The following is a 27,739-nucleotide window of genomic DNA, read 5'->3' as shown; positions in this document are numbered from 1 at the left end:
ACCTATTGCTTCTAGTTCTTTCCATTGGCTATGGAAGCCAAGCAGAACTCTAATCTTATTTTGTAAAACAGCCATGCGAATACTTAAAAGCAATTTTCTTGTTACCTGCCTAAATCTTCTCTTCTCTACTCTAAAAATTCTCTCAATTCCATCAAGTAATAGCAGCATAACCTCCAGTCCCCTGCCCATCCTGATTGGCTTTTTCTGGATAATCTGCAGCTTGTTGTTGTTTAACATGGATTCAGAATCAAACACTGGATTCTGAATTTAGTCAGACCAGGGAAGATAAGTGGAGTCATCAATTGCCTCATTCTGAATACTGTGCCTCTCAGTGTAGCCAAAGATCACCTCTGTTTTTGGTTGCTCTGTCTTACTATTGACTCATATCAAATGTTCGGTTCACTAACTGATTTATTTATGGCTCCCCAATCTTTTCCTTGCAAGGTTTATCTTTTGAACCCACGTGTTGCCTTTTACATTTAGCCGAAATTAAACTTTACCTGATTGTACATTCCATCATTTGACCCTGTGGAGATTTAGCTGAATCCTGACTGTCATTCAATGTGTTAGCTGTCCCTCCTGGTCTCATGCAAGTCATTGATTAAAAATGCAGAACAAAGTTAGATCTTTGGGGTCTCCCCTCCTTTCAAGATAACATAAACCCATTTTTGACTGTCTTTTGGGTCCAGTCATTTACCTGTTCTTATTCCACCTAAATGAACCATCTAACCTACTTCTTTCTAACTTGTTAATAAAGCAACTATCAAATGTTTTACTATAATTAGTTTTCATGGCAAGAGTTCTTGATCTTTTTTGTGTCATAGATCCCTTTGGTAGTCTGATGCAACCTATAGACCCCTTTTCAAAATAATGTTTTTAAATGCATAAAATAAAATAAGATTATAAAGGAAGCCAGACATATTGAAATAAAGATGTAATTTTTTTCCACTCAAGTTCATATACCCTTTGAATTCTATCAGAAGACCCTTAAGGGCTCCATTGCCCTGGTCTGTTGTATTCCTTTGAGTTTCCATGTCAGAAAAAGAAATGAGGTTAGTGTGGCATTACCTGTTTTTGATATAGCCATGAGGTATTTAGTGATTACTGTTTCCCCTCCTAAATGCTCACAACCCAACCTTTAATAAGGTCTTGAATTTTGTGAGGAATAGAAGTCAAGCTCATTAGCCTGTAGCTCATAGATAACCCTTATCCCGTTTTTGAAAATCTGCACATTTACCCTTCTCTGGTTCTTTGGCACCTCCCTGGAAAAGCTTGGTGTCATGGTGGATAGAGTGCTTCACTTGCAGGAAAACTTGAGTTCCAGTCCTCAGTGACTTACTACCTGGGTGACTCCGGACAAGTCACTTAACCACTTTCTTCTGTAAAATGGGAATAAAATAGTACCTACTTCACAAAGAGTGTGAAGATCAAATGAGATAATATGTGCAAATTACTTTTCAATCCATACAGAATCAAATAGCCATTATTGTTATCATTATTTCAAAGTTCATCCATAGGAAGTCAGCAGTCATATCTGCTGGCTTTTTTCAGTAACTGAGGATGTAGTTCACCTAGAACAGGTAGTTATTGAGGGTAGCTAGGTGGTCGCTAGTTCTCTCCAGATTCACATTAACCACTTTTGTTCTGCCACTCTCCTTGGTAGGAAAAAAAACCCCAAAATTAAAAATAAAAAGTTAGTAGTTCTGCCTTCTCCCTATCCTCTGTTATCATCCCCTCCACCCCAAGAGTTGCCTCTGTCTTTTATTTTATTTTCTTCTTGCACCCAACAGTTTTAAAAAATGCCATTTTTCTTTGTTGTTCTTTAGCTTTTATCACTGGCTTTAATTAATTCAGGGCTTTAGTATTTCTGGGTGTTTAGAGAACTATAAACTTAATGAGTCAACAGTGTGACAGGAAAGTCCAAGGAAATTAATGAGATTGTCAAATGTGTAGTATTTCCTTCTGTACTATGTGGTCAGGCCACATCTGGAGTTTTGTGTTCAATTCCAGGTTCTGTATTTTCGAAAGGACATTGATAAACTGGAGTATGTTCAAATAATGACATTCCAAGGAAATAACAAAAACACAACAACTAGAAATAACACCATACAAGTATATGTTGAAAGTACTGTTTATATTTAGTCTGGAGATCATTTTGGGGTGAGGCAAAGACAAGATAACCTTTCTTCAAGTACTAGAAGATCTATCATGTAAAAGAACACCCATTCCATGTTCTACTTGGCCCCAGAGAGCAGCTATGAATGATGGGTGGAAGTTGTAGAGAGGCAGATTTTGATTTGATAAAAATAAATATGCCTTAAAATATGGTTGACCAAAAGTAGAATGGGCTCCCTCAGGAGTTAGTCCTTTAATTCTCTTCTCATTAGAAGTTATTCTAGTACAGGATGGATCATTATAATTTATAAGAAATAAAGAAGACGTGTTCCTCTTTCTAAGTTGGATGAGATACCCTCTGAAGGCCTTTCACTTCTGAAAATTTATGTTTCCGGGTCCCTTTTTTTCTTCCAATCTAGGTATTTCCAGTGAAATATGCAGTTAGACAGCTACATCCCACTTCTCCTATAGTTTTTAATATCCTAACATAAGATCTCTTCCACTCTGAAAATTCTGAAGTTTGCAGTTTCAATTTCTATAAAAATGATTTGTTGTCCTACTTTGTCAATTCTGATACTCTTAAATCCTATTTAAAAAACCCAATTTTACTTAAAAGGAAGTTTTCCCATTCCACTACTACCTCTAGCTTCCCTGTTAACAGAAGTAGAAAGTCAAAGATGGTCACTATTTTCCCTAAAGCCGGAAGTGAAATCTCTTGATGCCTTGAAATGGGAGAACAGCTGAGTTTAGGTGATGATAGTTTGGAGGTTGTTTTCTTTGCTTTTTGTGGGCCCACTTTTCCCCCCTGATACAGGAGTTTCCTATTGATTAGTGGAAATCGAAAAGAAGGATGATGACAAGAACCACTGTAACCCAAATGGAGGCCATGAAAAGGCGATGTAGTAATTAGTATAAATGATACCTTTTGAGATGATTTTTTTTCTTTTGATATATAATATTGTTACAATTGTGAGCTTTAGCTATTTGAAAGAGTATATTACCTTAATCTCTATTGGACATAACACATTTAAAAAAAAAACACGTTAAGGTAGCTAACAATTGTTATCCTGTAGTAAGAAATAAAGGTGCCGTAACTCCTGCTGATATTTTTCCTTCTCTTTTTGAGCAGAGGTGATAGGGGTTTCTCATTTTAGGATCACAGTGAGACAAAAAAGAAGGAAATCTTTTCAAGGTGTTTCCGTAGTGCCCTTATTTCTGGTTTAGGAAACACATTTATGTACCACTATTGTATTGGGTATTTCAGCATTCATTATGTTAATGGGGTAGGGAATAGGTTTTAGACACATTTGATATATATCTGCTTAACTTCTTTAAAATAGTATATTTTGTTGTCTGCTGAATAGCAACAAAGTTTCTTTTTTGCTTATTGGCATTAGAGTTTTTGTATTTTTTCCTTGGTTATTGAAATATAGGAATTATTGGAAATATGAAGGTTTAGGAGAACTATGACCTTCAAGTATCTTCAGATTGGCTAGTAGTAGAACATTATCTGTTTTGGTCTTTTGGCAACTTGTCTAGTCTTATTAACAGCTGTTAATTGAAATCATTCAATTAGGAACACAGAAGGTCTTGTAATTAGTTTTACATATTAAATAATTTAAGAACTCTAAACACTAACAGATTTTAAATAAGATTAAGAATTACACAGAGACACACACACATATACCCCTTCTCAGAATACTATAAATAAATAAATAGGATTAAATTATTATATGTTATTGGTCTGAAAGACAGATCTTATAAATATGTCTTGCTTTTGACAAAGAAGTTCATAATGTTTCATTTTGTTTGTTCATCTATTTCCTCCAGCTGTTTGCTTCCTTAGGAAGCTATATTGTGGCATTCCTAATTGACATTGACAAAGTAACAAATCAGTTGCATTCCCAGCGGCTTGACTTGGTTCAGAGTAGGATTCAATTAGAGAACTCAGTCCAAAGATATAAACTATTTTTACAAGCATTTACAGTTTTGGAAGGAAAATGGTAATGTTTTGTTCTTAATTCTTCTTAAGTGAAGAATTTAGATAATTCATATTTAATTTGTCATAGTTGAGGGAAAATTGTGTTAATCTGTCCATAAGGGCATTTACATGAGTTGACTCAACTGGTTTTGAAATACGTATTATAATGTTTTATGCTAATTCTGACATCATTTAAATTCTTATTGTTAATAATTTAATTGAAAAAAATATTATAGCAACTTCAGTATAATTTGGGCCACCTGTGTTTTATTTTAGGGAATATATGACAAATAAATAAGTTAAAATACATTAAGGGTTTTTATAAAATAATTTTGTTTAAATTTTTTAATAGGATTTTTAATTATGAATAGATTATTTACAATTTATCATTTTGTTTTTCTCTTTAAACAGGAAGGAACTTGAAGCTTTCAAAGGTAATTTGTGCTTAATTCTAAATTTAAAGTAATTGTGTTTTAATTGATTTTTTTTCTTGAGAGGGGAAAGGGAAGGAAAGAGGAAATAAGCATTTATATAGCACCTACTATATGTCAGGCTCTGTGCCAAGTTCTTTGCAAATATTACCTCATTTGGTCCTCACAATAGCCATGAAATGTAGTTGCTGTCACCATTTTATAACTGAGGAAACTGAGACAAACAGAGGCTTAGTGATTTGCCCAGGGTTACATAGCTAGAAAGTGTATGAAGCTAGATTTGAACTCAAGTCTTCCTGAATCCAGGCTCAGAGTTCTATCCACTCTACCACCTAGCTGCCCAAGCATGATAAGATATATTTCTTTAAGTTAAATATGTTAAACTTACATTAATAATTAATAATATTGAATTTAAGATCAATGGCTATGGTACTAATAGTATTCAGGTACCCGCATGTACCAAGTAGTAGTTAATACCAATAAATATTTCAGGCATAATAGGCCAAGAAAATATAAGTTGACCTCTAGCTTTAAGGCCAGCAATCTCTTGGGACGTTCAATGTAAAAGAACTTGAAAGAATTGTAGAGATCATTGATTTCACTCCTTCCTCTTTTAGATGAAGAAGTTAAGATTCAGAGAGGCCAAATAACTGTGGCTGGTACCAAGGCTCTGTCTCCCTAGATTGCCAATTGTTATAAACTGGAAATAATTTGGATTACCTTAGGATAGTAGTTTCCAACCTTTACAAAAAGTGGAATCTGTTTTTTTACTTTCCAGTTTCTGACAGAGGTAATGGACCAAGGGTACAGAATGAGATATATATTTGGACATAGCTGATACAGAAATTTGTTTTTCCTGACTCTGCATATTGGTGACAGGTTGTTTTTCTTTTCTTTTTTAAGTTCAGGAGAAGGGAAGGTGAAAAAAAGAGTAAATAACTTTTAATTGAAAAAAATTCATTTTTAAAAGATGTATTAATGCAAATAAAATCAAAATGTGAAAGCAAAAAAACTCAGTTAAAATACTACAGTCAGTGTTAGTACCATACTGATAAAGTTAAAAGACTTCCTACTTTCCTCCTCTCCATCCTTCTTTCCCTTCTTCCTTTTTCTCATTTTTTTATATTAAAATCAGCTTCTCTTTATCTGGGGACTAAACCCATTATAAAAAAACCCAACACACACCATCCAGCAAATATAGAAAGCAGCAAAGTCATCAGAGTAAGCAATACCAATCTTCCCAGCAGAGCTAGGCCATGGGAGACATGAAGAAAAGCAGAGGTGAATTCACCAGGTCCAATTAGCACCAGCAGTCAAGGACCCCACAAAATTCTTTCTTGGTGATTTTCTCAAATGAATCAGTAAGCCAGACAAGGCTGCAATTGCTCACGATGATGTTCAGTTCAGGGTATTAGCCCTTCACTTGTTAGCAGCTGGCCATTGGCACTGGTGCATGGAGGAGATTTCCTTTCTGTTAATATTTGGTCATCTTAATTTCCCCCCTCCCCCCCCCCCCCCGTTTGTATTTTATAGCGGGGTTTGGAAGTAGCTTTTGTGTAAAATAAATAAATAAAGCCTCCTATCATTAAATTGCAAAAATAAAGTGATGGATGTGGCTTCATGAAGAACTCTGACTTAGAAGATCCATTACCTAAAAAAGGTGAATTTTTAAAAGTAGCAAGGTAATTATAGGAATTATGTCAGTACCAAACCAGAGAAGGAACTGAGTTGGTAAGGAATTTTGAGGGATACTATAAAAGTTGTTGTTGTTATGTGTTTTTTTTAACTTTGGTTAGTGGAATGAAGAAAATAAAATTTAAAAAGGAATAAAACCACCTCTTAGGCCGGATGGGATGATGATAATAGATACAGAAGATAGAATCACTTCATTTTATTTTGCTTGTTTTGTCTTTCAAACATTGATTTTTGGAATGATAGAATAAGAATGGTTAACAGAAAGTTAAAACCCTAAATAAGTGAGGAAGAGAGTAATAGTGCACCTATTGCTTTCAATTGCAAGGGGCTAAAATTTTAGTTAGTCTGTCTAAAATATCTAATGAGTGATCGCCGATAAATTATAAGCTTTAGCAAGAGTTAGACTTTTAAGCATTCATTAAGGAGGATAGGAATTTGGTAGAGAAAGGCCTAGATTCATCTGTCTATCAAAGGGAGAGTGCATCTTTTGCTCCACTCTCAACCATAGTCCTGATAAAAAAAAAAGAGCCAGAGACCCAGCCTCGCCCCCTCTTCCTTCCACAAGCAAACATCACTTCCTGACGCCAAAGAGCCGAATGTCTTGCCCTCAGACGCCTTCTCCTCATGGCGGAGCTTTGCTACAGTAAGTCTCCGGCAGGTGGCATCATTCCAGTCGTTACACAATGAATTAAGCTCACCGTTCCCAAGTGAACTACATCCCAAGATATTGGGGGGGGAACCCCAGCAGATGTGATTCCTGGCCTATTATTTTTGGTCTTAGATTGTGGAGAACAGTAGATGAGCCACACAACTGGAAAAGGGCAAATGTGCAGAGTTTGGGGTTTTTTTTTAATTTCAATTTTTCAATGAATTAGCTTTTATTTTCCTTCCCCATTGCGGAGGGGAAAAAAACTTGTAAAAATATGCAGTCAAACAAGATAAATTCCTACATTGCCCATGTTAAAATACATGCCTCATTTTGTACTTCTCCATTAGGAGGTAGATAGCATCATCACTGGTCTTCTAGAAATGTGGTTTGTCATATCGGAGATCATAAGTTTTTCAAAGTTGTCTTTCTAATGTATAAATTGTTATATATTATACAAATACAATATATACATTAATGTATAAATTGTTATCCTAGTTCTGCTCATCTCACTCTGTATCAGTGAATATATGCATGTTTCTGTGAAACCATCCTTTCCTTATTTCTTATGGTGCAATGATGTTCCATTACATTTACATTACCATAATTTGTTCACCCCTTTTCTATTTGATGGGTGCTTACTTAATTTCCCATTCCTTGCCATTACAAAAATAGCAGTTATGAATATATTTGTATATATAGGACCTTTTCTTTCTTTGATCTCTTTGGAAGTATGTGCCTAATAGTAATATTGCTGGACCAGAGGACATGTATAATTTAGTAACCTTGGGGTTGTTCATATTGTTGTTAAATTTTTCAGCCATGTTCAGCTCTTTGTGACCTCATCTGGAATTTTCTTTGCACAGATACTGGAGTGATTTGCCAATTCCTTTTCCAATTCATTTTACCAATGAGTAAACTAAGGCGAAGAGGGTTAAGTTACTTGCCCAGGGTCATACAGCTAGTAAGTGTCTGAGACCAGATTTGAACCCAGGAAGATGAGTCTTCCTGTCTTATGGACTGGCACTCTATCCATTGTGCCATTCTAGAATGACAGAACCAATTCACAATTCTATCAATATTGCATTAATGTACCTGTTTTCTCACAGCCTCTTCAATAATTGTCATTTTCTTTTTTTGTCAACTTTGCCAATCTTATGGGTATGAAGTAGAACCTCAGAGTTGCTTTAATCTTTCGGTATGGAGTATTTTGTCATGGTTTTTGATAGCCTGATAGGTTTTCCATAGAAAATGTCTGTTCATATCCTTTGACCATTTATCAAGTGGGGAATAGCACTTATTTGAATTAGTTACTTATATTTCTTAGAAATGAGACCTTTATCAGAGAAACTTGCTGCAATGATTCCCCTCACCCCAATGAACAATTTCCCTTCTATTCTTATTGCATTCAGTCTGTCATCTCTTTAAAGAAAAAAATTTTAAAACCTTTTTTCAATTGACAAAAATCTGCCTTCTGTCCCTCACACTACCCAACCATTCACCTACCCCTACCCACAATATCCTCTATCCCTCAGAGAAAAAGAGCAAACCTTCGTAATCAATATATATAGTTAAACAAATTCCTGAAAGGGCCATCTCTGTGTGTATGTATCATTCTTCACCATGAGATCATCACCTCTATTTAAGGAAGTAGGTAATATGTTTTATTGTGAGTTGTCTGGAATTGTAATTGGTCATTGTGTTGGTTTCAGTTTTGTTTGTTTGTTTAGTGAGACAGTTAGGGTTAAGTGACTTGCCCAGGGTCACACAGCTAGTAAGTGTTTAGTGTCTGAGGCCGGATTTGAACTCAGGTCCTCCTGACTCCAGGGTCGGTGCTCTATCCACTGCGCCACCTAACTGCTCCTGTTTGTTGTTTTTTTTAACCTCCTCTTTATAACCATCTTGAGTTGACCTAGTGATAGGGGAAGAGTATGTATGCTCAGCACTAGTGTTCTAGGTTTGATACAGTCTGCATCTGCTCCCCTGCCCCTCTTCCCTTTCCCTGTTCCAGAGCCCACTCACAGGTTTACCCTTTCTTTCTTTACTTTTAAATCTATATTTATTTATTTATTTATTGCAACAAACATTTATTTTATTTTTTCAAGTTCCATGTAAGGGTAGTTTTCAACATTCATTTTCATAAGATTTAGAGTTCCAAATTTTTCTCACTCCCCTTCCTCCCCCCTCCACAAGACTGCAACCAGGTTATATATGTACAATCCACAAGTGTTCTTTTATCAGTTCTTTCTATGGGGGTGCATAGTATGCTTCTCCATTAGTTCCTTGGGATTATCTTGGATCGTTGCATTACTGAGAGTAGTTAAGTCATTCACAATTGCTCATTGAACAATACTGCTGTCACTATGCACAATGTCCTCCTAGCTCTGCTCACTTCATTATACATCGATGTTTATTAGTCTTTCCAGGTTTTTCTGGGATCATCCTGTTTGTCATTTCCTGTAGCACAAGACCATTCCACTACAATTATATAGCACAGCTTTTTCCATCATTCCTCAATTGATGGACGTTCCCTTGATTCTCAATTCTTAGCCTCCACCAAGAGTTGCTATAAATATTTTTTGTACAATTTTTTCCCCTTTTCTCTTTTTCATGATTACTATTGTTAACAGTTTCCCGTCCATCCTATTCCCTTGCCCATGATATTTATTCTATTATCCATCTTCTTTCTTCCTATCCCTCTTCAAAAGGGATTTGCAGGGCGGCTAGATAGCACAGTGGATAAAGCACCGGCCCTGGATTCAGGAGTACCTGAGTTCAAATCCGGCCTCAGCCGCTTGACACTTACTAGCTGTGTGACCCTGGGCAAGTCGCTTAACCCCCATTGCCCCACCAAAAAAAAAAAAAAAAAAGGGATTTGCCTCTGTCTGTCCCCTCCCCCAATCTGCCCTTCCTTCTTTTGCCCCTCTCTCTTTATCCCCTTCCCCTCCTATTTTCCTGCTGGGTTAGAGAGATTACTCCACCCAATTGAGTGTGTGCATTATTCCCTCCTTGAGCCAATTCTAATGAGATTGAGGTCTTTGAGCCAATTCTGATGAGTGTTAGGTTTATTTATTGCCCAGATTAAATAGATTATTCCACCCAGTTGGGTGTGTGTGTGTGTGTGTGTGTGTGTGTGTGTGTGTGTGTGTGTGTGTGTGTGTGTGTGTGTGTGTTAGTCTCTCCTTGAGGCAGGTCTAATGAGTTTAAGGTCATTGAGCCTTTTCTGATGAGTGTCAAATTCATTTACTGCCCTGCTCATCTCCCATCTCTTCCCCCACTCCATAAGCCTTTTCCTGTTTCTTTCATGTAGGATTTCACCTCTGCCCTTTCCCCTCCCCCAGTGCATTCCCTTCACCCTCAATTTGACCCTAAAGATGTCATCACCTAGCTAAGTGACACAGTGGACAAAGCATCACCCCTGGACCCAGGGGGATCCCAGCCAAAACCCGGTCTCAGACACAAGACAGTTGCCCACTGTACAATCCCAGGTATGTCCCCCAGCTCCAATTTTTTTATGGTTCTCTAGGGTCTTGTATTTGAAAGTCAAATTTGCCATTCAGTTCAGGTCTTTTCATCACAAATATCTGAAAGTCGTCTTCTTTTTCATTAAAGTCCCATTTTTTCTGCTGAAAGATTATACTGAGTTTTGCTGGGTAGGTGATTCTTGGTTGTAATCCCATTTCCTTTGACCTCTGGAATATCATATTCCATGCCCTCTGGTCCTTTAATGTAGAAGCTGCTAGATCTTGTGCTATCCTGACTGGGGCTCCACAGTACTTGAATTCTTTCTTTTTGGCAGCTTTTGCAATATTTTTCTCCTTGACCTGAGAGCTCTGGAATTTGGCTATAATATTCCTAGGAGTTTTCCTTTTGGGATCTCTTTCTGGAGCTGATCGGTGGATTCTTTCAGTTTCTATTTTAGCTGCTTCTTCTAGAATTTCAGGGCAATTTTCCCTGAGAATATCTTGGAAGATGATGTCTAAGCTCTTTCCTTGATCATGGTTTTCAGGTAGACCAATAATTTTCAAATTCTCTCTCCTGGACCTATTTTCCAGGTCAGCAGTTTTTCCCAGAAGATATTTCACATTGCCCTCTATTTTTTTTATTCATTTGGATTTGCTTTATTGTGTCTTGGTTTCTCATAAAGTCACTGGCTTCCATTTGTTCAATCCTAATTCTTAGGCAATTATTTTCATCAGAGAGCTTTTGTACCTCCTTTTCCATTTGGCCAATTTGACTTTTTAAGCTGTTGACTTTTTTCTCATGTCTTTCCTGCATCACCCTCATTTCTCTTTCCATTTTTTCTTCTACCTCTCTAACTTTGTCTTCAAAGTCCTTTTTGAGCACCTCTATGGCCTGAGACCAATTCATATTTTTCTCAGAAGCTTTAGATATAGGGGCCCTGATGTTGACATCTTCCTCTGAGGGTGCCCCTTGGTCTTCCTTGTTACTGAAGAAACTTTCTATGGTCCTCACCTTTCTCTGTAGGCTCATCTTGCCTTTCTTTTACTTGACTTTTAGCTCCTGGTCCGTAGATGACCCCAGACCAACTTGCTAATCAACCAGCTTTGTGTATTGTGGTTGTTAGCTCTAATGAGTCTGTGCCCCTCCCCCAACCTGGGCCACTGCTACTGGAGCCTACCACCTGGTTCTCCGCAGGGGTGAAAAACCCAAGTTCTGCCTCAGCACCAGCATAGACCCCTGTAGTCTCTCCCCTGCCCAGGGCTCAGCCCTCTCACCACACTGTGAGCTTAGTTCCAGATGACACTGGCACTTCAGCTGATTCAGAGGCTCTGGGGGTCTCCTTCTCTGGTGAGGCCTTCCTGGGACTGGATCTGTGTCAGGGTGACTGTGGGGTTGGGCTCAACTCCTGTATCAGCACAGCAGCTCCCTCCTTCTGATCTTCCAAGCTGTTCTTGGTTAGAAGATGATTTCAGCACATTTTTCTGTGAGTTTTGCTGCTCTGGACATTTTCCTGTGGCGTTGTTTGGATGTTTTTTGGAGCGATCGTGTCATGAGTTTGAGAGCTCACTCTAAAGTTTTCTTTGAGACCTTCCATTCTTAATAATATTTTGTTTTCCTTACAATTAATCCCTCTCTTAATATGCCCTTCCCTCTTCCCCCTCTCCCTTCTTTCTCTGTTGAGGAAAAAAAATTTCTGCTCCCAATTATGTACATGCATTCTTTCTTCCATTGACTAATTCAAATGAAACTGAGGTTCAAGGGTTGCCTGCTCTTTCCTATCCCTTCCTTAAGGCTTGTGTATTCTTCACCTTAAGCACCTAAATTATCTGAGATAATGTATGAGAGAATTTCTCCCACTCTTTTTCTCCTCCCCTGCCCAATTCATTCCCTTTCCCCTCTTTTCCCTTTCTTATAAAATCACCAAAACATAACAAAATACTCCCAGAATCTCTATCTTCTTTAACTCCATGATGCCAATTATGATGAGGTTCTGAGGAGACACAGATCATCACCCCATGTGAGAATGTAAATACTTGATCCTTCTTTAAAAACAAAAGGCCTTTTCATGCTTCTCTTGACTCCTGTGTTTATATTTCAGTTTCTATTCAGCTTTGGTATTTTTTCCCTTGGATTTCCCAATTAAGACTTGGTCAGTTTTGTTTTCTAGGTCTTTGTGGAGTAGTTGTGGGGTAGAGCTCAGCTGTATTACTTCTTTCCAATCTGCCATCTTGGCTGCTCTACACCCTGTAGATTTCAAAAAGAGGGAGAAGGGTGATGTCTGTGAGCCCTAGGCTGGTGAGTTTGACTTCTGTTTCTGGATAAATTCTGAACAACCTTTTTAAAGGTGTGATTCATGAGCGTTTAGGAAGAGAAGCAATAATCACTTAAAAACTAGCATGGTTTCAGACTGAGTCAGAAAGCATGCATTAAATGCTTCCTATGTGCCTGGCACTGTCAAACACTGGGAATTTTTTTAAAATGTAAAATTAGTCCCTGCCCTCAAGTAACATATATTCTATGCCGATTGAAGCATACAATTTTTTTACTTTATTTTTTCTTTGTTTTTTTTTTTTTGGTCTCTGTTTTATTTCACAACATGAATAATATGGAAATATGTTTTGCACAATTGTATATGTATAACCTATATAAAATTGCTTACCACGTCAGGGAGGGGCAAAGAGAGGGAAGAAGACAGAATTTGGAACTCAAAACTTTAGGAAACGAATGTTAAAAATTGTTTTTACGTGCAATTGGGAAAAATATTTAAAAAACATTCTAATGGGGGTGACCACATATAAATAACTAGGTACATACAAAGTCTATTCAGAGTAGATAAAAGATAATCTTAAGGCAGAAGGCCTTAGCAGCTGGGGAGCCTGGGAAAGGAAGGCCTTTTGCATACAAGTCTTGAAAGAAGTCCAGAAAGCCAAGAGACAGAAATGAGGGGACAGAGCATTTCTTGCATGGCAGAGAGCCAGCACTAAGGCCCAGACAAAGGAAGTGGAACATCATGTTTGAGAACTAGCAGGTTGCTCAATATGACTAGAGTGGAGAGTGCATGAAAGGTTTAAAGTCAGTCAGTCAACAAGCATTTATTAAGCACCTGCTATGTTTCAGATATTGTGCTAAGCACTGCAGATAGGGAAAAAAAGGCAAAAAACAGTCCCTGAACTTGAGGAGTCTAATTTGGGAAACAATTTAGGAACAAGCTAGATAATCTTAGAGGAAAGGGTTAAGGTTAGGAGCATATAGAAAAGAAAGATGAGTATCAAGAAGAGGCCGTTACATATGGCAATTAAGAGATCATTAGTAACTTTGCAGAGAACAGTTTCAGTTGAATTATGTGGTAAGAAGCCAGGTTGTAGAGGTTTTAGAAGTAAGAGGAAGAGATTTGGAGACACTGAGTATGGATGGCTTTTTTCCAAAATGTTTAGCTATGTTAGCTAGCAGAGGTGGTAGGTTATCATGAGTGTTTTTAAAAGATAGTGGAAATTTGAGTGTGTTTCTATAGAGAGTAGGTAAGAAACCAGTAGATAGGCAGAGATTAAAAATGAGCAAAACTGGAGGCACTTAGGTGGTGCAGCAGATAAAGCACTGGCCTTGGATTCAGGAGGACCTGAGTTCAAATCTGGCCTCAGGCACTTGACACTTACTAGCTGTGTGCCTCTGGGCAAGTCACAACCCTCATTGCCCCATAATAAAATAAAATAAAATAAAATGAGCAAAATGGGAATTTAAGAATGAAGAATGTCTGCTGGAAAGAAGGAGATGGAATCAAAGGTTCATGTAGAAGAATTAGTCCTATGCTATTCAACATTTATAACAATGGTTTGCATGAAGAAATGGATAGTTTACATTTATCAAATTTGTAGATTGCATGAAGGGGGAAGGGATCACTCAGAATTTGGAAACAGGATGCTAAAAGAAATTGACAGACCAGAGTGATGGACAAAGTCATAAAGATTTGATTAGGGCTAAGCACAAAGGCCAAAACTAGAGTAAAAAATAAACTTCACAAGTAGAGGACAGGGAAGGCATGTTTGCACCATGAGTCAGTAGTCACAGAACAACACTTAAAGAGCTAATGTGATCTTAAGTGGATCTTAGAGGCAGGCAGGTAGGTAGTTTGGTGGATAGAGCATTGGTCCTGGAGTCAGAGAGACCTGAGTTCAGAGCCAGCCTCAGACACTTACTAGCTGTGTGACTGTGGGTATGCCACTTCTTGCCTGTTTGCCTCACTTTACCTGTAAAATGAAGATAATAAATATTACCTACTTCCTAGGGTGCGTGAGAATATCAAATGAAATAATGCTTGACACAATGCCTGATACATAATAGGGACTTGATAAGTCATTCATCCATCCATTCATCCATTAAGAGGACAGTATCCAGAACCACTAGACTTCACTTTTTCCTAAGAATTGTGTTTGGTTCTGGGTGCCACATTTTGAGAAGGATGCTAATAGGCTGGAAGTTGTCTAGTAGTGATGAAAAGACTGGGGACCACGTGGTAAAACAACCAATTGAAAGAAATGGGTGTATTTTGCCTACAAAAAAACTTGGGGAATGTGAATGAAGGACATGATAACTGTTTCCAAGTATTTGAATGACTGTCACATGGAAGGAGGAATTAGAAGAAATTTGTTTTGTTTGCCCCAGAGACAGAACAAAGATCCACAGAGGGAAATTGCTAAGAGGCAGATTACTGGTTCTGTGAAAGGCTCTATAAAAGCTTTATTAAGAGTTTATCTGGAAGTGGAATGGGATATTTCATAGGGCATTTGGCTTTCTTACCTTCCTTTTTCCCCAGTGAAAGTCTTCAAGCAGAGGTTGAATAACCACTTTTTATGGAATTCATGGTCACTTAATGCACTATACTAGATGACCTCTGAAGGACCTTACAGATCTGAGATGGAGTGATTCTGTCCTGAAAGGATAGGGTATTGATTGGCATCTCATCCAAAGATCTCCCAGATTTTTCTGAGGTTTCCTAATTACTTTGCCACCTGGATTGGCTTATACCCCTGAGATTGTCTTTCCTCCAGAGACCCCACCAGATCTCAAGGATTAGAGGGTTTTTTTTAAATCTTCCCATCCTCCTCCTCCTTTTCTAGCATCAGTGATCTAGAGTAAGTTTACTGGAATCTAGAATTTGTAAAATTTACATTGTTTCTTGGCTATTCTTTTTTTTTTTGCATCATCTTTCATTTTCACTCATTACATTTTCTGTTTTTCCTATTTTCCTTTTTATCAGAAAATTACTTTCTTCTCCCTGTGTTCCAAAAGAACTAGTTTTTTTCTGATTCTTTTGTGCAGTAACTCTCTGAAGCAGGAGAGTGAAATAATTATTGTCACTTTCATTTTTACTTTTTATTTTTTTTAAATCATTTTTACTTTTTGATCAGGAACTGATATCATTGGTTTAAGGAACTTCCCTTGAGTAAATTGCCTCTACTAAAGCACATCAGTAACTGTTATGCAACTTGTAGTCTTAGATAGTAGCCTGGGGCACTAAATTTCTAAGTGACAGTTCAGGGTTACACAGTATATGCCAGACATAGGAATTGAACAAAATTATTCCAGACTCCAAGCCCTTTCTATCACATTTTAGCTGTCTTTCCTTCCATCTCTGCTGGTTGTGTGATCATGGGAAAGTCAATCAGTCTCTCTGGTTCTTAAATTCTTATAAATTCAAAATCTGTACAATTGAGAGGCTATGTGTTTTCCAGGGTCCATTACAGTTCTTAAAAGTCAGTGCTGGGGTAGCTAGGTGGCACAGTGAATAAAGCACTGCCCTGGATTCAGGAGGACCTGAGTTCATATCTGGCCTTAGACACTTGAGACACTTACTAGCTGTGTGACCCTGGGCAAGTCACTTAACCCTCATTGCCTCACCAAAAAAAAAAGTCAGTGCTTTTAAAGGCCTACAGCAGTTCTATATGCCTTTTCAGAAACCATTGAAAAGGAAGAAACTGAATGATTTTTAGTATTGTTACCCATTCTGGTCACAGAGGTTTTTAGTGAAAGGAATAGGACAGATGGTGTTGTTGTTTTCTCTGACCCAGGACCCTCTAATAGGCAGGTGTGGTTGTAGTACATCTACAATTTCACATTAGTCCTCATTCCTAGTGAAAATTTTTTCATAGCTATGGAAATTGGAATGACATTAAAGATTACTTTGAGTTTATTCTTTTTTTTTTTTTTTTGGTGAGGCAATTGGGGTTAAGTGACTTGCCTAGGGTCACACAGCTAGTAAGTATTAAGTGTCTGAGGCCGGATTTGAACTCAGGTCCTCCTGACTCCAGGGCCAGTGCTCTATCCACTGTGCCACCTAGCTACCCCAAGTTTATTCTTATTACACACTTGTTTTACTTTCTACATCTTCTCAGTCAATTAGTCTCACAACCTTTGTGTCATCCTTGATTCCTCCCTCTCACTCAACCAATATGTTGCCAAGGCCTATTGATACTACCTTGGAAATGTCTCTTGCTTCCTTTTTCCTTCTGACACTTTCATCTCCTTGATGTAAACCTACCTCATGTATAGAGTGTTGCAATAGCCTGCTTGTGGTCTCCCTGCCTCTAACCTCTCCTAACTCCAATCTATCCTCCACTCAGCTGTCCATGTTCTCTTATTAAAGCACATGTATCACTATGTCACCCCTACTCAAATTTCAGGGTTACCCTATCATCTCCAGGATAAAGTATGTGAAGCCCTTCATAGCCTGCCCCCACCTCCACCTTTCTAGTCTTCTTATGCCTTATAGCCTTCCATGTATTCTTCAATCCATTGATACCTCCTTGCTGTTTCTGTAATGAGACCTTCCATCTCCTGATTCTAGGCTTTTTTGCTGGCTGAGTCCCATCCCTGGAATGCCTCATGCTCTCCTTCCTTATCACCTCCTCCTGGTTTCTTGGCTTCCTTCAAATTTCCACTAAATTTTCTCCTTCTATAGGAAACTTTTCCCAATCCCTCTTAATTCCAGTGATTCCCCTCTACTAATTATCTCCAATTTATCATCTATATAGCTTGTTCGTATATAGTATCTGCATGTCAAAAAACAAACAAACAAAAAAACCCAAGAGTATCTGCATGTCATCTCCTCCATTACACAATGTGCTTCTTCAAATCAGGGACTGTCTTTTTGCCTTTTTTACATACAGCAACACTTGGCACAATACCTTGGACATAGTAGGCATTTAATAAATGTTTATCTACAGACTGACTTACTGGCTATTGATTTCATTCCATCAACTTGCATTAGACATTGGCATTCCTATCTAGTAAAATTATTTCTAGCATGCCATTTATAGTTACAGCGTTTATGTGTTCGTCGATAATTTTAGAAGAATTTCTGTTACTTCAAGAGAAAGACAGAGACATCTTGCTGCTAGACACTATAGCTTTAATTTTACTATTATTCTGATTTGATTAGATAGAATACCTAGATACTTTCTCAAACAGTTGTAGCAAATTATTAAGTTCATGGCCAGATTGTTGAGGCTAATGGTACTCGAATGGTTATATATTGTGGTCTCTTCCTTAGCATATCATTGTTTACATTCAAGTTGAGAACAGCCGGCTGAAAGTGAAGAAAAATAACTCCAAAAAATGGAAATCCCCACAGAGTGTTCTTACCCTCTGTCTTTTTGGTTGACTAGTTTAGCTTATATAACAAGCTAAAAGAAAAAATAACAACAATTAAGTTAACATGAATAGACAAGAAGGACACAGATTATGTAAAATGTCAGTTTGATTCCTTTCTTAACTGTGGCAACATTTGAAGAGCTCATATTTATCTAGCATTTCAAGGTTTGTAAAATGCTTTTTATATGCATTGTCTCCCTAAGAACTAAATATCAGAAAAAGCCTAGAAAATGTCAAAAAATAAATTTAGACACTAAGTAGCTGATTTAAACACCAACCCTTATAGAAATGCCATGTTGAACAGCACATCAAATTTACTAAAATTCAGAATTAAAGCACTGAAAAAAAACTAAACCTATTTGAGGCAGTTATAATGTTTCATGGAGTTATATTAGTAATTGGTTTTGTATAAGTATTTCCTCTTTCATATTTTGGCAGTTTCAGCTTGCAGTGAGTAACTTATGAGTAGATGGAACAGGAAAACCAGAAATTTGATTGTTAGCCCAAGCTATTAGTGAAATTTTTTTTAATAATCCAAATATATTCCAGGATGTTTTATTTTTTCCTTATCAGAAATGCACAAGAAAAAATTTAGAACTTCCTAATTTTTTCACCACCCTTTAATTTTACTTAAAAACAGTTACTTTATACATATGTTACAAGGGTCTTATTTTCATTATTTTTTCCTTAATGGGAAGGTAACTAGGAAAGAAAATGGATTTTTGTTTAATGAAAAAAAATCACCAAAAAAAGTTTTAAAAATTTTTTTATTTTAAAAATGCTTTTGAGAGTGTCCTGAATTCTTTCTTCCCCAAACATCCTATAAAGAATAAACTTAGTGCTGAGAATTAAAGCTGAGTCTGTAATTTAGTAGATTCTGAAATCTCCCATGTATACTTCTTTCATGATAATTGTTAAGTTCAAATTCCACCTGTGAGTTGATTGCACAATGTTATTGAATTCATTTTTCTATCTTAGCAAAAAGAATGTTTTCTTTTGTCCTGCTGGGGCATATAGTACATACAGGTCATAAAAATATTATAGAATATTTATATGGGTGCATTGGAAAAAAGAAAAACTTTCACAAATCCTGATTGTGTACTTTTCAGTAATACATCATTTATCTTTATGTATGAAGCAACAAAGTTTCTATAATCCTTAGAAAAACAAGATTTCTCATTTAAATTTGGCTTTATATAGACTTGCTTTTGTATTTAAAATGTATTAATCATTTAACAGCATTTTTCACCTATTTTTTAAAAAGCTATTACTTTTATTATCCTGTGTGATACATCTTAATACAATTTTAAGGATATTTATTTAGGCATGTCTAGAAAGTCTGCATTACTTATACCTTTAAGAGTATTAGCTTTCTTGCTGTGTGTGTATCTCTCTCTCTTTCTCTTTCTCTCTTTCTCTCTCTCTCTCTCTCTCTCTCTCACACACACACACACACACACACACACACACACACACACACACACACACCCCTCTTGCAACAGCAAAGGTAATTTGGAAAAAATCGTGTGTGTGTGTGTGTGTGTGTGTGTGTTTACATCAAGATCCAGATAGATCTCTTCCCAAACCACCCTTTTTATTTAATCTATATCATTCTGGTCCTCCTCATAACTGTTTACTCTCTCCTCTAAGTCAAACATCTCTTAACCTGATGAAACCTGAAGCCGGAAACTTAGTATCATTGGATTTATAGCTTAAAATGACCCTAAATATCATCTCATCTTATTTCCTCATTTAACAGATAAGGAAACTGAGGTCCAGTTAGATTAAGTGACTTTTCTAAGGTCACACATGCATTCAGTGGCAGAGCTGTGATTCAAACTGACTCCCTGGAAGGGGAGTTAGAAGACTTAGCTGGATTCAAACACACACACACACACACACACACACACACACACAGTACCAATAGCATTATGACTAATCAAAATGTATTACTTTGGATGCATTATACAATTTGCTAGAATAAATATGATATATGTATTGCAAAGGAGAGAAATTTTGTGGAGGAAAAGGAGTTAGGACTGCCTGAATGTGAATTGCATTTGTTTTCTTTTCCTGTTCCTTGCATCTTTGTCTGCCTTAAAATCATGCTTTGCCTTAGTATATCCAACAGTTTATCTTCCCATCTCTCCTACTTTGATAATCATGTTAACATGTTTCATTGGTAAGTTTAACAATGAGAGAATTGGATAGAAGTAGAGAAGGCTATAAGGGTGAGGAGGGCTTGCTGTTGGATGTTGCTGACTGTAGATACTGGTCTCTTCCATGACGTGCCTTTTAAAACCTCTGAATCTGAAAGCTTAATGAGTATGTTTTTCAGACCTTTCAGCATCCTAGTTGCCCTCCTGGATATTTTCTACTTTGTGTCCTTTCTAAAAAGTAGCACCCACCATCAGTGGGGGAATGGCTATACAAATTATGGTATGTGAATATTACATCATATTATTATATCATAGGAAATCATTAAAGGGACTGTTTCAGAGAACTTTCAGAAGACTCACAAACAGGTGCAGGGTAAAATGAATAGAATCAAAACACTTTATATAACATTATAAAGAAAAAGACATGAGAACTCGATCAATTCAGTGACCATCTACAATTCAAGAGGACTGATGAAGCATGCCACTCACCTCTTGACAGAGAGGTGATGGACTCAAAATGCAGAATAAGACATGTACTTTCAGACGTGAGCCATGTAGGCATTTGTTTTTCTTGATTATATGTATTTGTTGCAAGGGAGAAGGGGAGAGTGGAGATAGGGATAGGGTAGCAAAAAGACAAAAAAAGAATAGAAGCATATTTTTTTAAATGCACAGAAGAGAACAAATGAAAGGCCAGGAATAATTGTAGATAAACAAGGCAGCTTGGAAAGCTATAGGTTGAATTTATTATAAGTTTTAAAAGACAAACAAGCTGTACATAATGGGGTTCAGTAGTTTCATAAAGAATCCTCGTTTTGGGGGGTAGCTAGGTGGCGCAGTGGATAAAAGCACCAGCCCTGGATTCAGGAGGAACTGAGTTCAAATCTGACCTTAGACACTTGAGACACTTATAAGCTGTGTGACCCTGGGCAAGTCACTTAACCCTCATTGCCCCACCAACAAAAAAAAAAGAAGAAGAATCCTCATTTTCTATCCTGCTATGTATATGAAAACACCTAATTTATTGTTAGTTCAGAATAAATACAAATTTTAAAAATAAAATATGGCAGCTAGAAATAAAAAACAGTACACCAGATATGGTCTGAACAAGGAAGAAGTAGAACTGTAACACCTTTTCCACTTTGTTTGAAACACTGAACTTCTATTAATGTAACCTAAAATTGCATTATATATTTTTGCTGCCACAAGGATTGCACCTCTACAATACAGAACTCTCAAATTCCTCAATTTGACCTTAGCCTATGACCATTTCATCTCTTCCTCCTCACCTCACTCCAACTTCTAGTACATAATTCCATCCTTCTCTGGCTTTCCCTGACCTCATACCCATTTGCACAACACTGTTAACCAGCTAAACATTGTACTGTCTTCTTCCCATAAGTCTTTTGTCTCATTGGCTTATTACTACTCCAAACTCCAACCTTGGATTATTCCTACCACCCTATCTCTCTTCTCTTTAAGAGTATTTCAATATTGCTGAATGTTACTAGTCATCAGGCATCTACTACAAATTTGTTAGCTAATCTTAATTAGGACCCCCAACTGCTCCATAGAAATCTTTTTATTCTTTTCTGATTACCTATCATATTCTCTACTGCTTCTATTCTAAAACTTGTCTTTTTAAATCATCTATACGATCTTTTAAACACTCTTGTGACAGAAGACCTCACCTTACTTTACTTAGAAAGTTGAGGCCATTTGTGTCAAGCACCTTCTCCCTAATTCTTTATCTCAAATTCCCTCATCAACATGCCCCATTCTTTCCTCTTTTGGTCCAGTATCTGGGGAAAAGGTGAACCTACTTGTCAAATCCATCCCCTCTACTTGTGACTCTGATTCCATTCCATTTCAAGTCTGGGGAGCCTGGCCTTTCAGTCATTTCCCCTTCTATAATTATCAATCCCTTTACAGGTTCCTTCCATGCTGCCTACAAGTCTTATCCATCCTTAAAAAACATTCACTTAACCATACCATCCCCTCAAACTCAACCTATTTTTCTCTTCCTTTTTATAACCAAACTCTTAGGAAAAAATTTATACTCATTGCCCCCATTTCCTTACCTCTCACTTTTCAGTGTCTTGAATATATAACTTTCTTCTTTCCTCACCTAAAACTGCTCTCTTCAAGGTTACCAATGATCTCTTAATTTCTAAATCTTATATCCTTTTCTTCTTGACCTCTGTAGCATTTTACATCATTGACCACCCTCCTTCCTAGTTACTTTGTTCTCTCTGGGTTTTTATGGCACTGTTCTCTCTACTTTTTCTGCCAATCTAAACATTCCCTTTTTTGTCGTGTTTTAATTTTTTTTTTAATTTAAGTAAACATTTTTATTTAAAGTTTTGAGTTGCAAATTCTGTTCCTTCTTCCCTCCCCTCCCTCAGATATTGGTTATACACAAATATTTCTTTTAAGACTCCTTTGCTGAATAAAAATCTGTTTTCTGCCCCCAGTGTGTAGGTTCCCCCCAGGGCTCTGTCTTGCCTCCTATACTCCTCTCTCTAGCCAGTCTCTCTCCTCTCTAGGTGATCTATTCAGTTTGCAAGGGTTGTTATCATCTCTATGCAGATTAATGCCAGATCTCTATGTTCCATTCTAATTTCTCTTCTGAATTTCATTGTTTTTTAATTTAATATTTTATGTTCCCCGGTTACATGTAAAAATTTTTTTTATAATTTTTGAGTTCCAAATTATCTCCCTTCCTCCCTCTCCACCCCACTCATTGAGAAGGCAAGCAGTTCAATATAGGTTATATATGTGTAGTCATGAATAGGATATTTCCATATTAGTCATGTTGTAAAAGAATACATAGACCAAAAAAGAAAGAGAGAAAAATTTTAAAAGTATACTTAGATCTGCATTCAGGCTCTATCAGTTCTTTCATTGTTGATGTATAGTATTTTTCATCATAAGCCCTTCAGAAATGTATTGGATCATTGTATTGCTAAGAACAACTAAGTCTTTCACAGTTGATCATTGTACAATACTTCTGTTAATGTGTACACTGTTCTGGTTCTGCTCACTTCATTTTGCATCAGTTCATATAAGTCTTCCCAGTCTTTTCTGAGAGCATCCTTCTTATTATTTCCTTTAGCACAATGGTGTTTCATCTCAATCATATATCATAACTTGTTCAGCCATTCCCTGGTTGATGGGCATCCTCTCAATTTCTAATACTTTGCTACCACTGCTATAAATACTTTTGTACAAATATGTCCTTTTCCTTTTTTTTTTTAATCTCTTTGGAATTCAGAACTATTAGTGGTATTGCTTGGTCAAAGAGTATGCATGGTTTTATGGTCCTTTGAGAATAGCTCCAAATTGCTCTACAGAATAGTTGAATCAGTTCACAATTCCACTAAAAGTGCATCAGTGTCTCAATTTACCCAGATTCCCTCTAACATCTATCATTTTCCTTTTCTGTCATATTAGCCAATCTGATAGGTATGGGATGGTACCTCAGAATTATTTTAATTTGCATTTCTCTAATCAATAATAATTTAGAGTACTTTTTAAAATATGACTATAGATAGGTTTGATTTCTTTGTCTGAAAACTGCCTGTTCATATCCTTTGACCATTTATCAACAGGGGAATGGCTCTTATTTTTATAAATTTCACTCAGTTCTGACCTTTACCAGATATACATGTTATAAATTTTTTTTCAGTTATCATTATTAACTTTTTTTCCCTCCATCCTATTTCCCCCCTATTTCCTCCTATCCATCCTCAAAAGTGTTTTGCTTCTGACTGCTGCCTCCCTCAATCTGCCCTTCCTTCTATCAACCCCCTTCCTCCTTTCTCTTTTCCCCTTCCCATTCTGCTTTCCTGTAGGGTAAGATTGATTTCTGTACCCAAATGAGTGGGTATGTTACCTCTTTGAACCAGTTCTAATGAGAGTAATGCTCAGATGCATCTGCCTACCTCTCCCATCTTCCCTTCCACTGTAAAAGCTCTTTTATGCCTCTTTTATGTGAGATAATTTATCTCATTCTTTCTCTGCATTCCCCTTTCTCCCAGGACACTCCTCTTTTTCACCCCTTAATTTCGTTTTTCAGATATCTTGATATCATATTCAACTCACACCTATGCCTTCTAACTCCTAACTTTCCCAATAATGACAAGGTTCTTAAGAGTTACAAGTATCATCTTCTTTTGTAGGATTGTAAACAATTTAACCTTATTGAATTCCTAATGAATTCTCTTGTTTACCTTTTATGCTTTTCTTGAGTTGTATTTGAAAATCACATTTTCTATTCAGCTCTGGTCTTTTCATCAGGAATGCTTGAAAGCCCTCTATTTCATTGAATGTCCATTTTCCCCCAGAAGGATTATCCTCAGTTTTGCTGGGTAAGTGATTCTGTAATTCTAACTTCTTTGCCCTCCAGATTATCATATTCTAATCCTTTCATGTAAAATCTGCTAAATTTTTTTGTTATACTGATTGTGGCTCCAAGATATTTGTATTATTTCTTTTGGGCTCCTTGCAATATTTTCTCCTTTTCCTGAGAGCTCCGGAATTTGGCTATAATATTCTTGGGAGTTGTCATATTGGGATCGCTTGCAGGTGATGATCAGTGGATTCTTTCAGTTTCTGTTTTATATTTACCCTCTGGTACTAGTATATTAGCACAGTTTTCCTTGAAAAATTATGTCTAGGCTCTTTTTTTAAAAAACATGGCTTTCAGATATTCCAGTAATTCTTATATTATCTCTCCTCCATCTGTTTTCCAGGTCAGTTGTTTTTTCCAATTAGATACTTCATATTTTCTTCTATTTATTCATTCTTTTGATTTTTTTATTGCTTCTTAATGTCTCATATAATCATTAGCTTCCACTTGTTGAATTCTAATTTTTAAAGAATTATTTTCTTCTCAGCTCCCATACCTCTTTTTCCATTTAGCCAATCCTACTTTTTAAGAAGTTCTCTTCAGTGAATTTTTTTTTCATTTTTTAAAAAAATTTAACATATAAGGTATTTTATATTTTCCGTTACATGTAAAGATAGTTCTCAACTTTTGTTTATACAAGCTTTACAATTTCAGATTTTTCTCCCTCCCCTCCCTCCCCTAGACAGCAGGTAATCTGATATAGGTTATATCTATATATCTATATACCTATATACCTATATCTATATAGATATACATATACATATACACATATATATATATACACATAATAACATTAATCCTATTTCTGCATTAGTCCTGTTATAAGAGAAAAAATCAGAGCAATGATGAAAAACCTCAAAATAGAAAAAAAAAACCAACAGCACCAAAACCAAAAGAAATAGTATGGTTCATTCAGCATCTATACTCCATAGTTCTTTTTTTTTTTCTTGGATTTGGAGATCCTCTTCTATCATGAGTTCCCTGGAACTCTTTTGTACCATTGCATTGGTGAGAAGAATATAGTCCATCACAGTAGATCAACACTCAATGTTGATGATACTGTGTACAATGTTGTTCTGGTTCTGCTCATCTCACTCATCATCAGCTCATGTAAGACCTTCCAGGTTTCTCTGAACTCCTCCTGCTCATCATTTCTTACAGCACAATAGTATTCCATTGTATTCATATACCACAACTTGTCCAGCCATTCCCCAATTGATGGGCACCCCCTCAACTTCCAATTCCTTGCTACCACGTAAAGAGCAGCTATAAATATTTTTGTACATGTGGGTCCCTTTCCCCTTTCCATGATTTCTTTGGAAAAAAGACCTAAAAGTGGTATTACTGGGTCAAAGGGTATGCACAGCTTTATCACCCTTTGGACATAATTCCAAATTGCTCTCCAGAATGGTTGGATCAGTTCACAGCTCCACCAACAATGGATTAGTGTTCCAATTTTCCCACAGCTTCTCCAACATTTATTATTTTCCTTTTTTGTCATTTTAGCCAATCTGATAGGTGTAAGGTGGTACCTCAGAGTTGTTTTAATTTGCATCTCTCTAATCATTAGAGATTTAGAGCATTTTTTCATATGGGAATAGATAGCTTTGGTTTCTTCATCAGAAAACTGCCTGTTCATATCCTTTGACCATTTCTCAATTGGGGAATGACTTGGATTCTTATAATCTTCAGTGAATTTTTTGTATACCTTTTTCCATTTGGCCCAGTTCTGTTTTTTAAAGTATCCTTCTCTTCATTAGATTTTTGTGTCTCTTTTACCATTTGGCCTATTCTGTTTTTTACAGTGGTATTTTCTTCACTATTCTTTTGTACCTCCTTTACCAAACTGTTGACTTTAAAAAATTATTTTCTTACATCACTCTCATTTCTTTTCCCATTTTTCCTCTATTTCTCTTATTTTATTTTAAAATTCCTTTTTAATCTCTTTCAGGAATTCTTGTTTGGCCCTGAGATTAATTTATGTTATTTTTTTGAGGCTTTTAGATATGGCAGTTTTGACTTGGTTGTCTTCTGAGTTTGTGTTTTGATCTTCTGTGTTACCATAATTTCTTTCGATGGTCAGGGTGTTTACTCATTTTCCCCACCCTATTTCTTGACTTGTAAGTTTATGTTAAAGTTGGGCTCTACTTTTGGGGTGATGAGGGCATTTTCCCAAACTTGAGATTTTTTGTACAGCCTTTTCTTTTTTTTTTTATTTGTGGGACAAAGTGGGGGGGGGCTTAAGTGACTTGCCCAAGGTCACACAGCTAGTAAGTGTCAGGTGTCTGAGGCCGGATTTGAACTCAGGTACTCCTGAATCCAGGGCTGGTGTTTTATCCACTGTGCCACCTAGCTGCCCCTTTTGTACAGCTTTTTACAGAGCTAGTTCTGGGGAGTCTGTAGGCTTTCAGTTCTTACAGGGTGGTATGATCTAAAGAGAAGTGTATTTACTTCTCCTCTGGCCTGTGCTCTGGTCTATGAGTGACCACAAGCACTGTTTTCTGCCCTAGAAATGTGACCAAGGTTCGACTCCCATGTAACTACAAGCTCTGGTGTGCTAGGATTTCTCTTCTCCCTGCAACTGTGACCCAGATCCAACATGACTGATGCAACAGAATCCTGTACCCAGTGCCAGTAAAGCAACCCTTGCAATCTCCTTCTGACCAGTTTTCTGACCTCATTACTGTCTGTGGACTGAGAGTTCTGGAAGCAGTTGCTGCTGTGGCTGATTCAGTCACCCCCAAGGCCTGATGCTTGTTACCTATAGCAAGGCTTGTACTGGTACAGCCTGCACTGGACTGCATTCCACTCTTACCCCTGTGCAACAGACCTTTCCTGCTGACCTAATAAGTTGTTTTGGGCTGAAAAATTGTTTCACCCTGTCCTTTTATGGATTCTACCACTGCAGAATTTGTTTTGAGGTGTTATCTGATTAGTCATTAGTATCACATGAATCAGCAAGGTACATGAAAGATGAAAGTTACTAGCACAGGGGTCCTGGGAGGGAGAACCATGAAGGAAAAAAGGATAATATCTTAGTATAGAGACAGCATATCACAAGGAAAACTAGACCTAAAAAAACCTGTGGCTTTCTCAGTACTACCCCCACTCATGATAAACAAAATATAAATTAAAACAACTCTTAAATTTTATCTCACACCCACTAAATTGGCAAAGATGATAGAATAT

General features: G+C 36.9%; 1 protein-coding gene across 1 annotated transcript in view; it reads left to right on the top strand.

Moving 5' to 3' along the window:
- The window catches only part of DTNBP1 (dystrobrevin binding protein 1), a 192,859-nt gene that overhangs the window by 89,848 nt on the left and 75,272 nt on the right, over positions 1–27,739 (top strand). Inside the window, exon 7 of the mRNA XM_043979355.1 lies at positions 4,508–4,530. Within this exon, the coding sequence (XP_043835290.1) occupies positions 4,508–4,530 (23 nt within the window). The remainder of the gene's footprint in view (positions 1–4,507; positions 4,531–27,739) is intronic.

The sequence above is a fragment of the Dromiciops gliroides genome, chromosome 1 (assembly GCF_019393635.1).
Source record: "Dromiciops gliroides isolate mDroGli1 chromosome 1, mDroGli1.pri, whole genome shotgun sequence".
NCBI lineage: Eukaryota > Metazoa > Chordata > Mammalia > Microbiotheria > Microbiotheriidae > Dromiciops > Dromiciops gliroides.
Note: the sequence above shows the minus strand (reverse complement) of the source record. Positions and strands in the feature narration are given on the sequence as shown.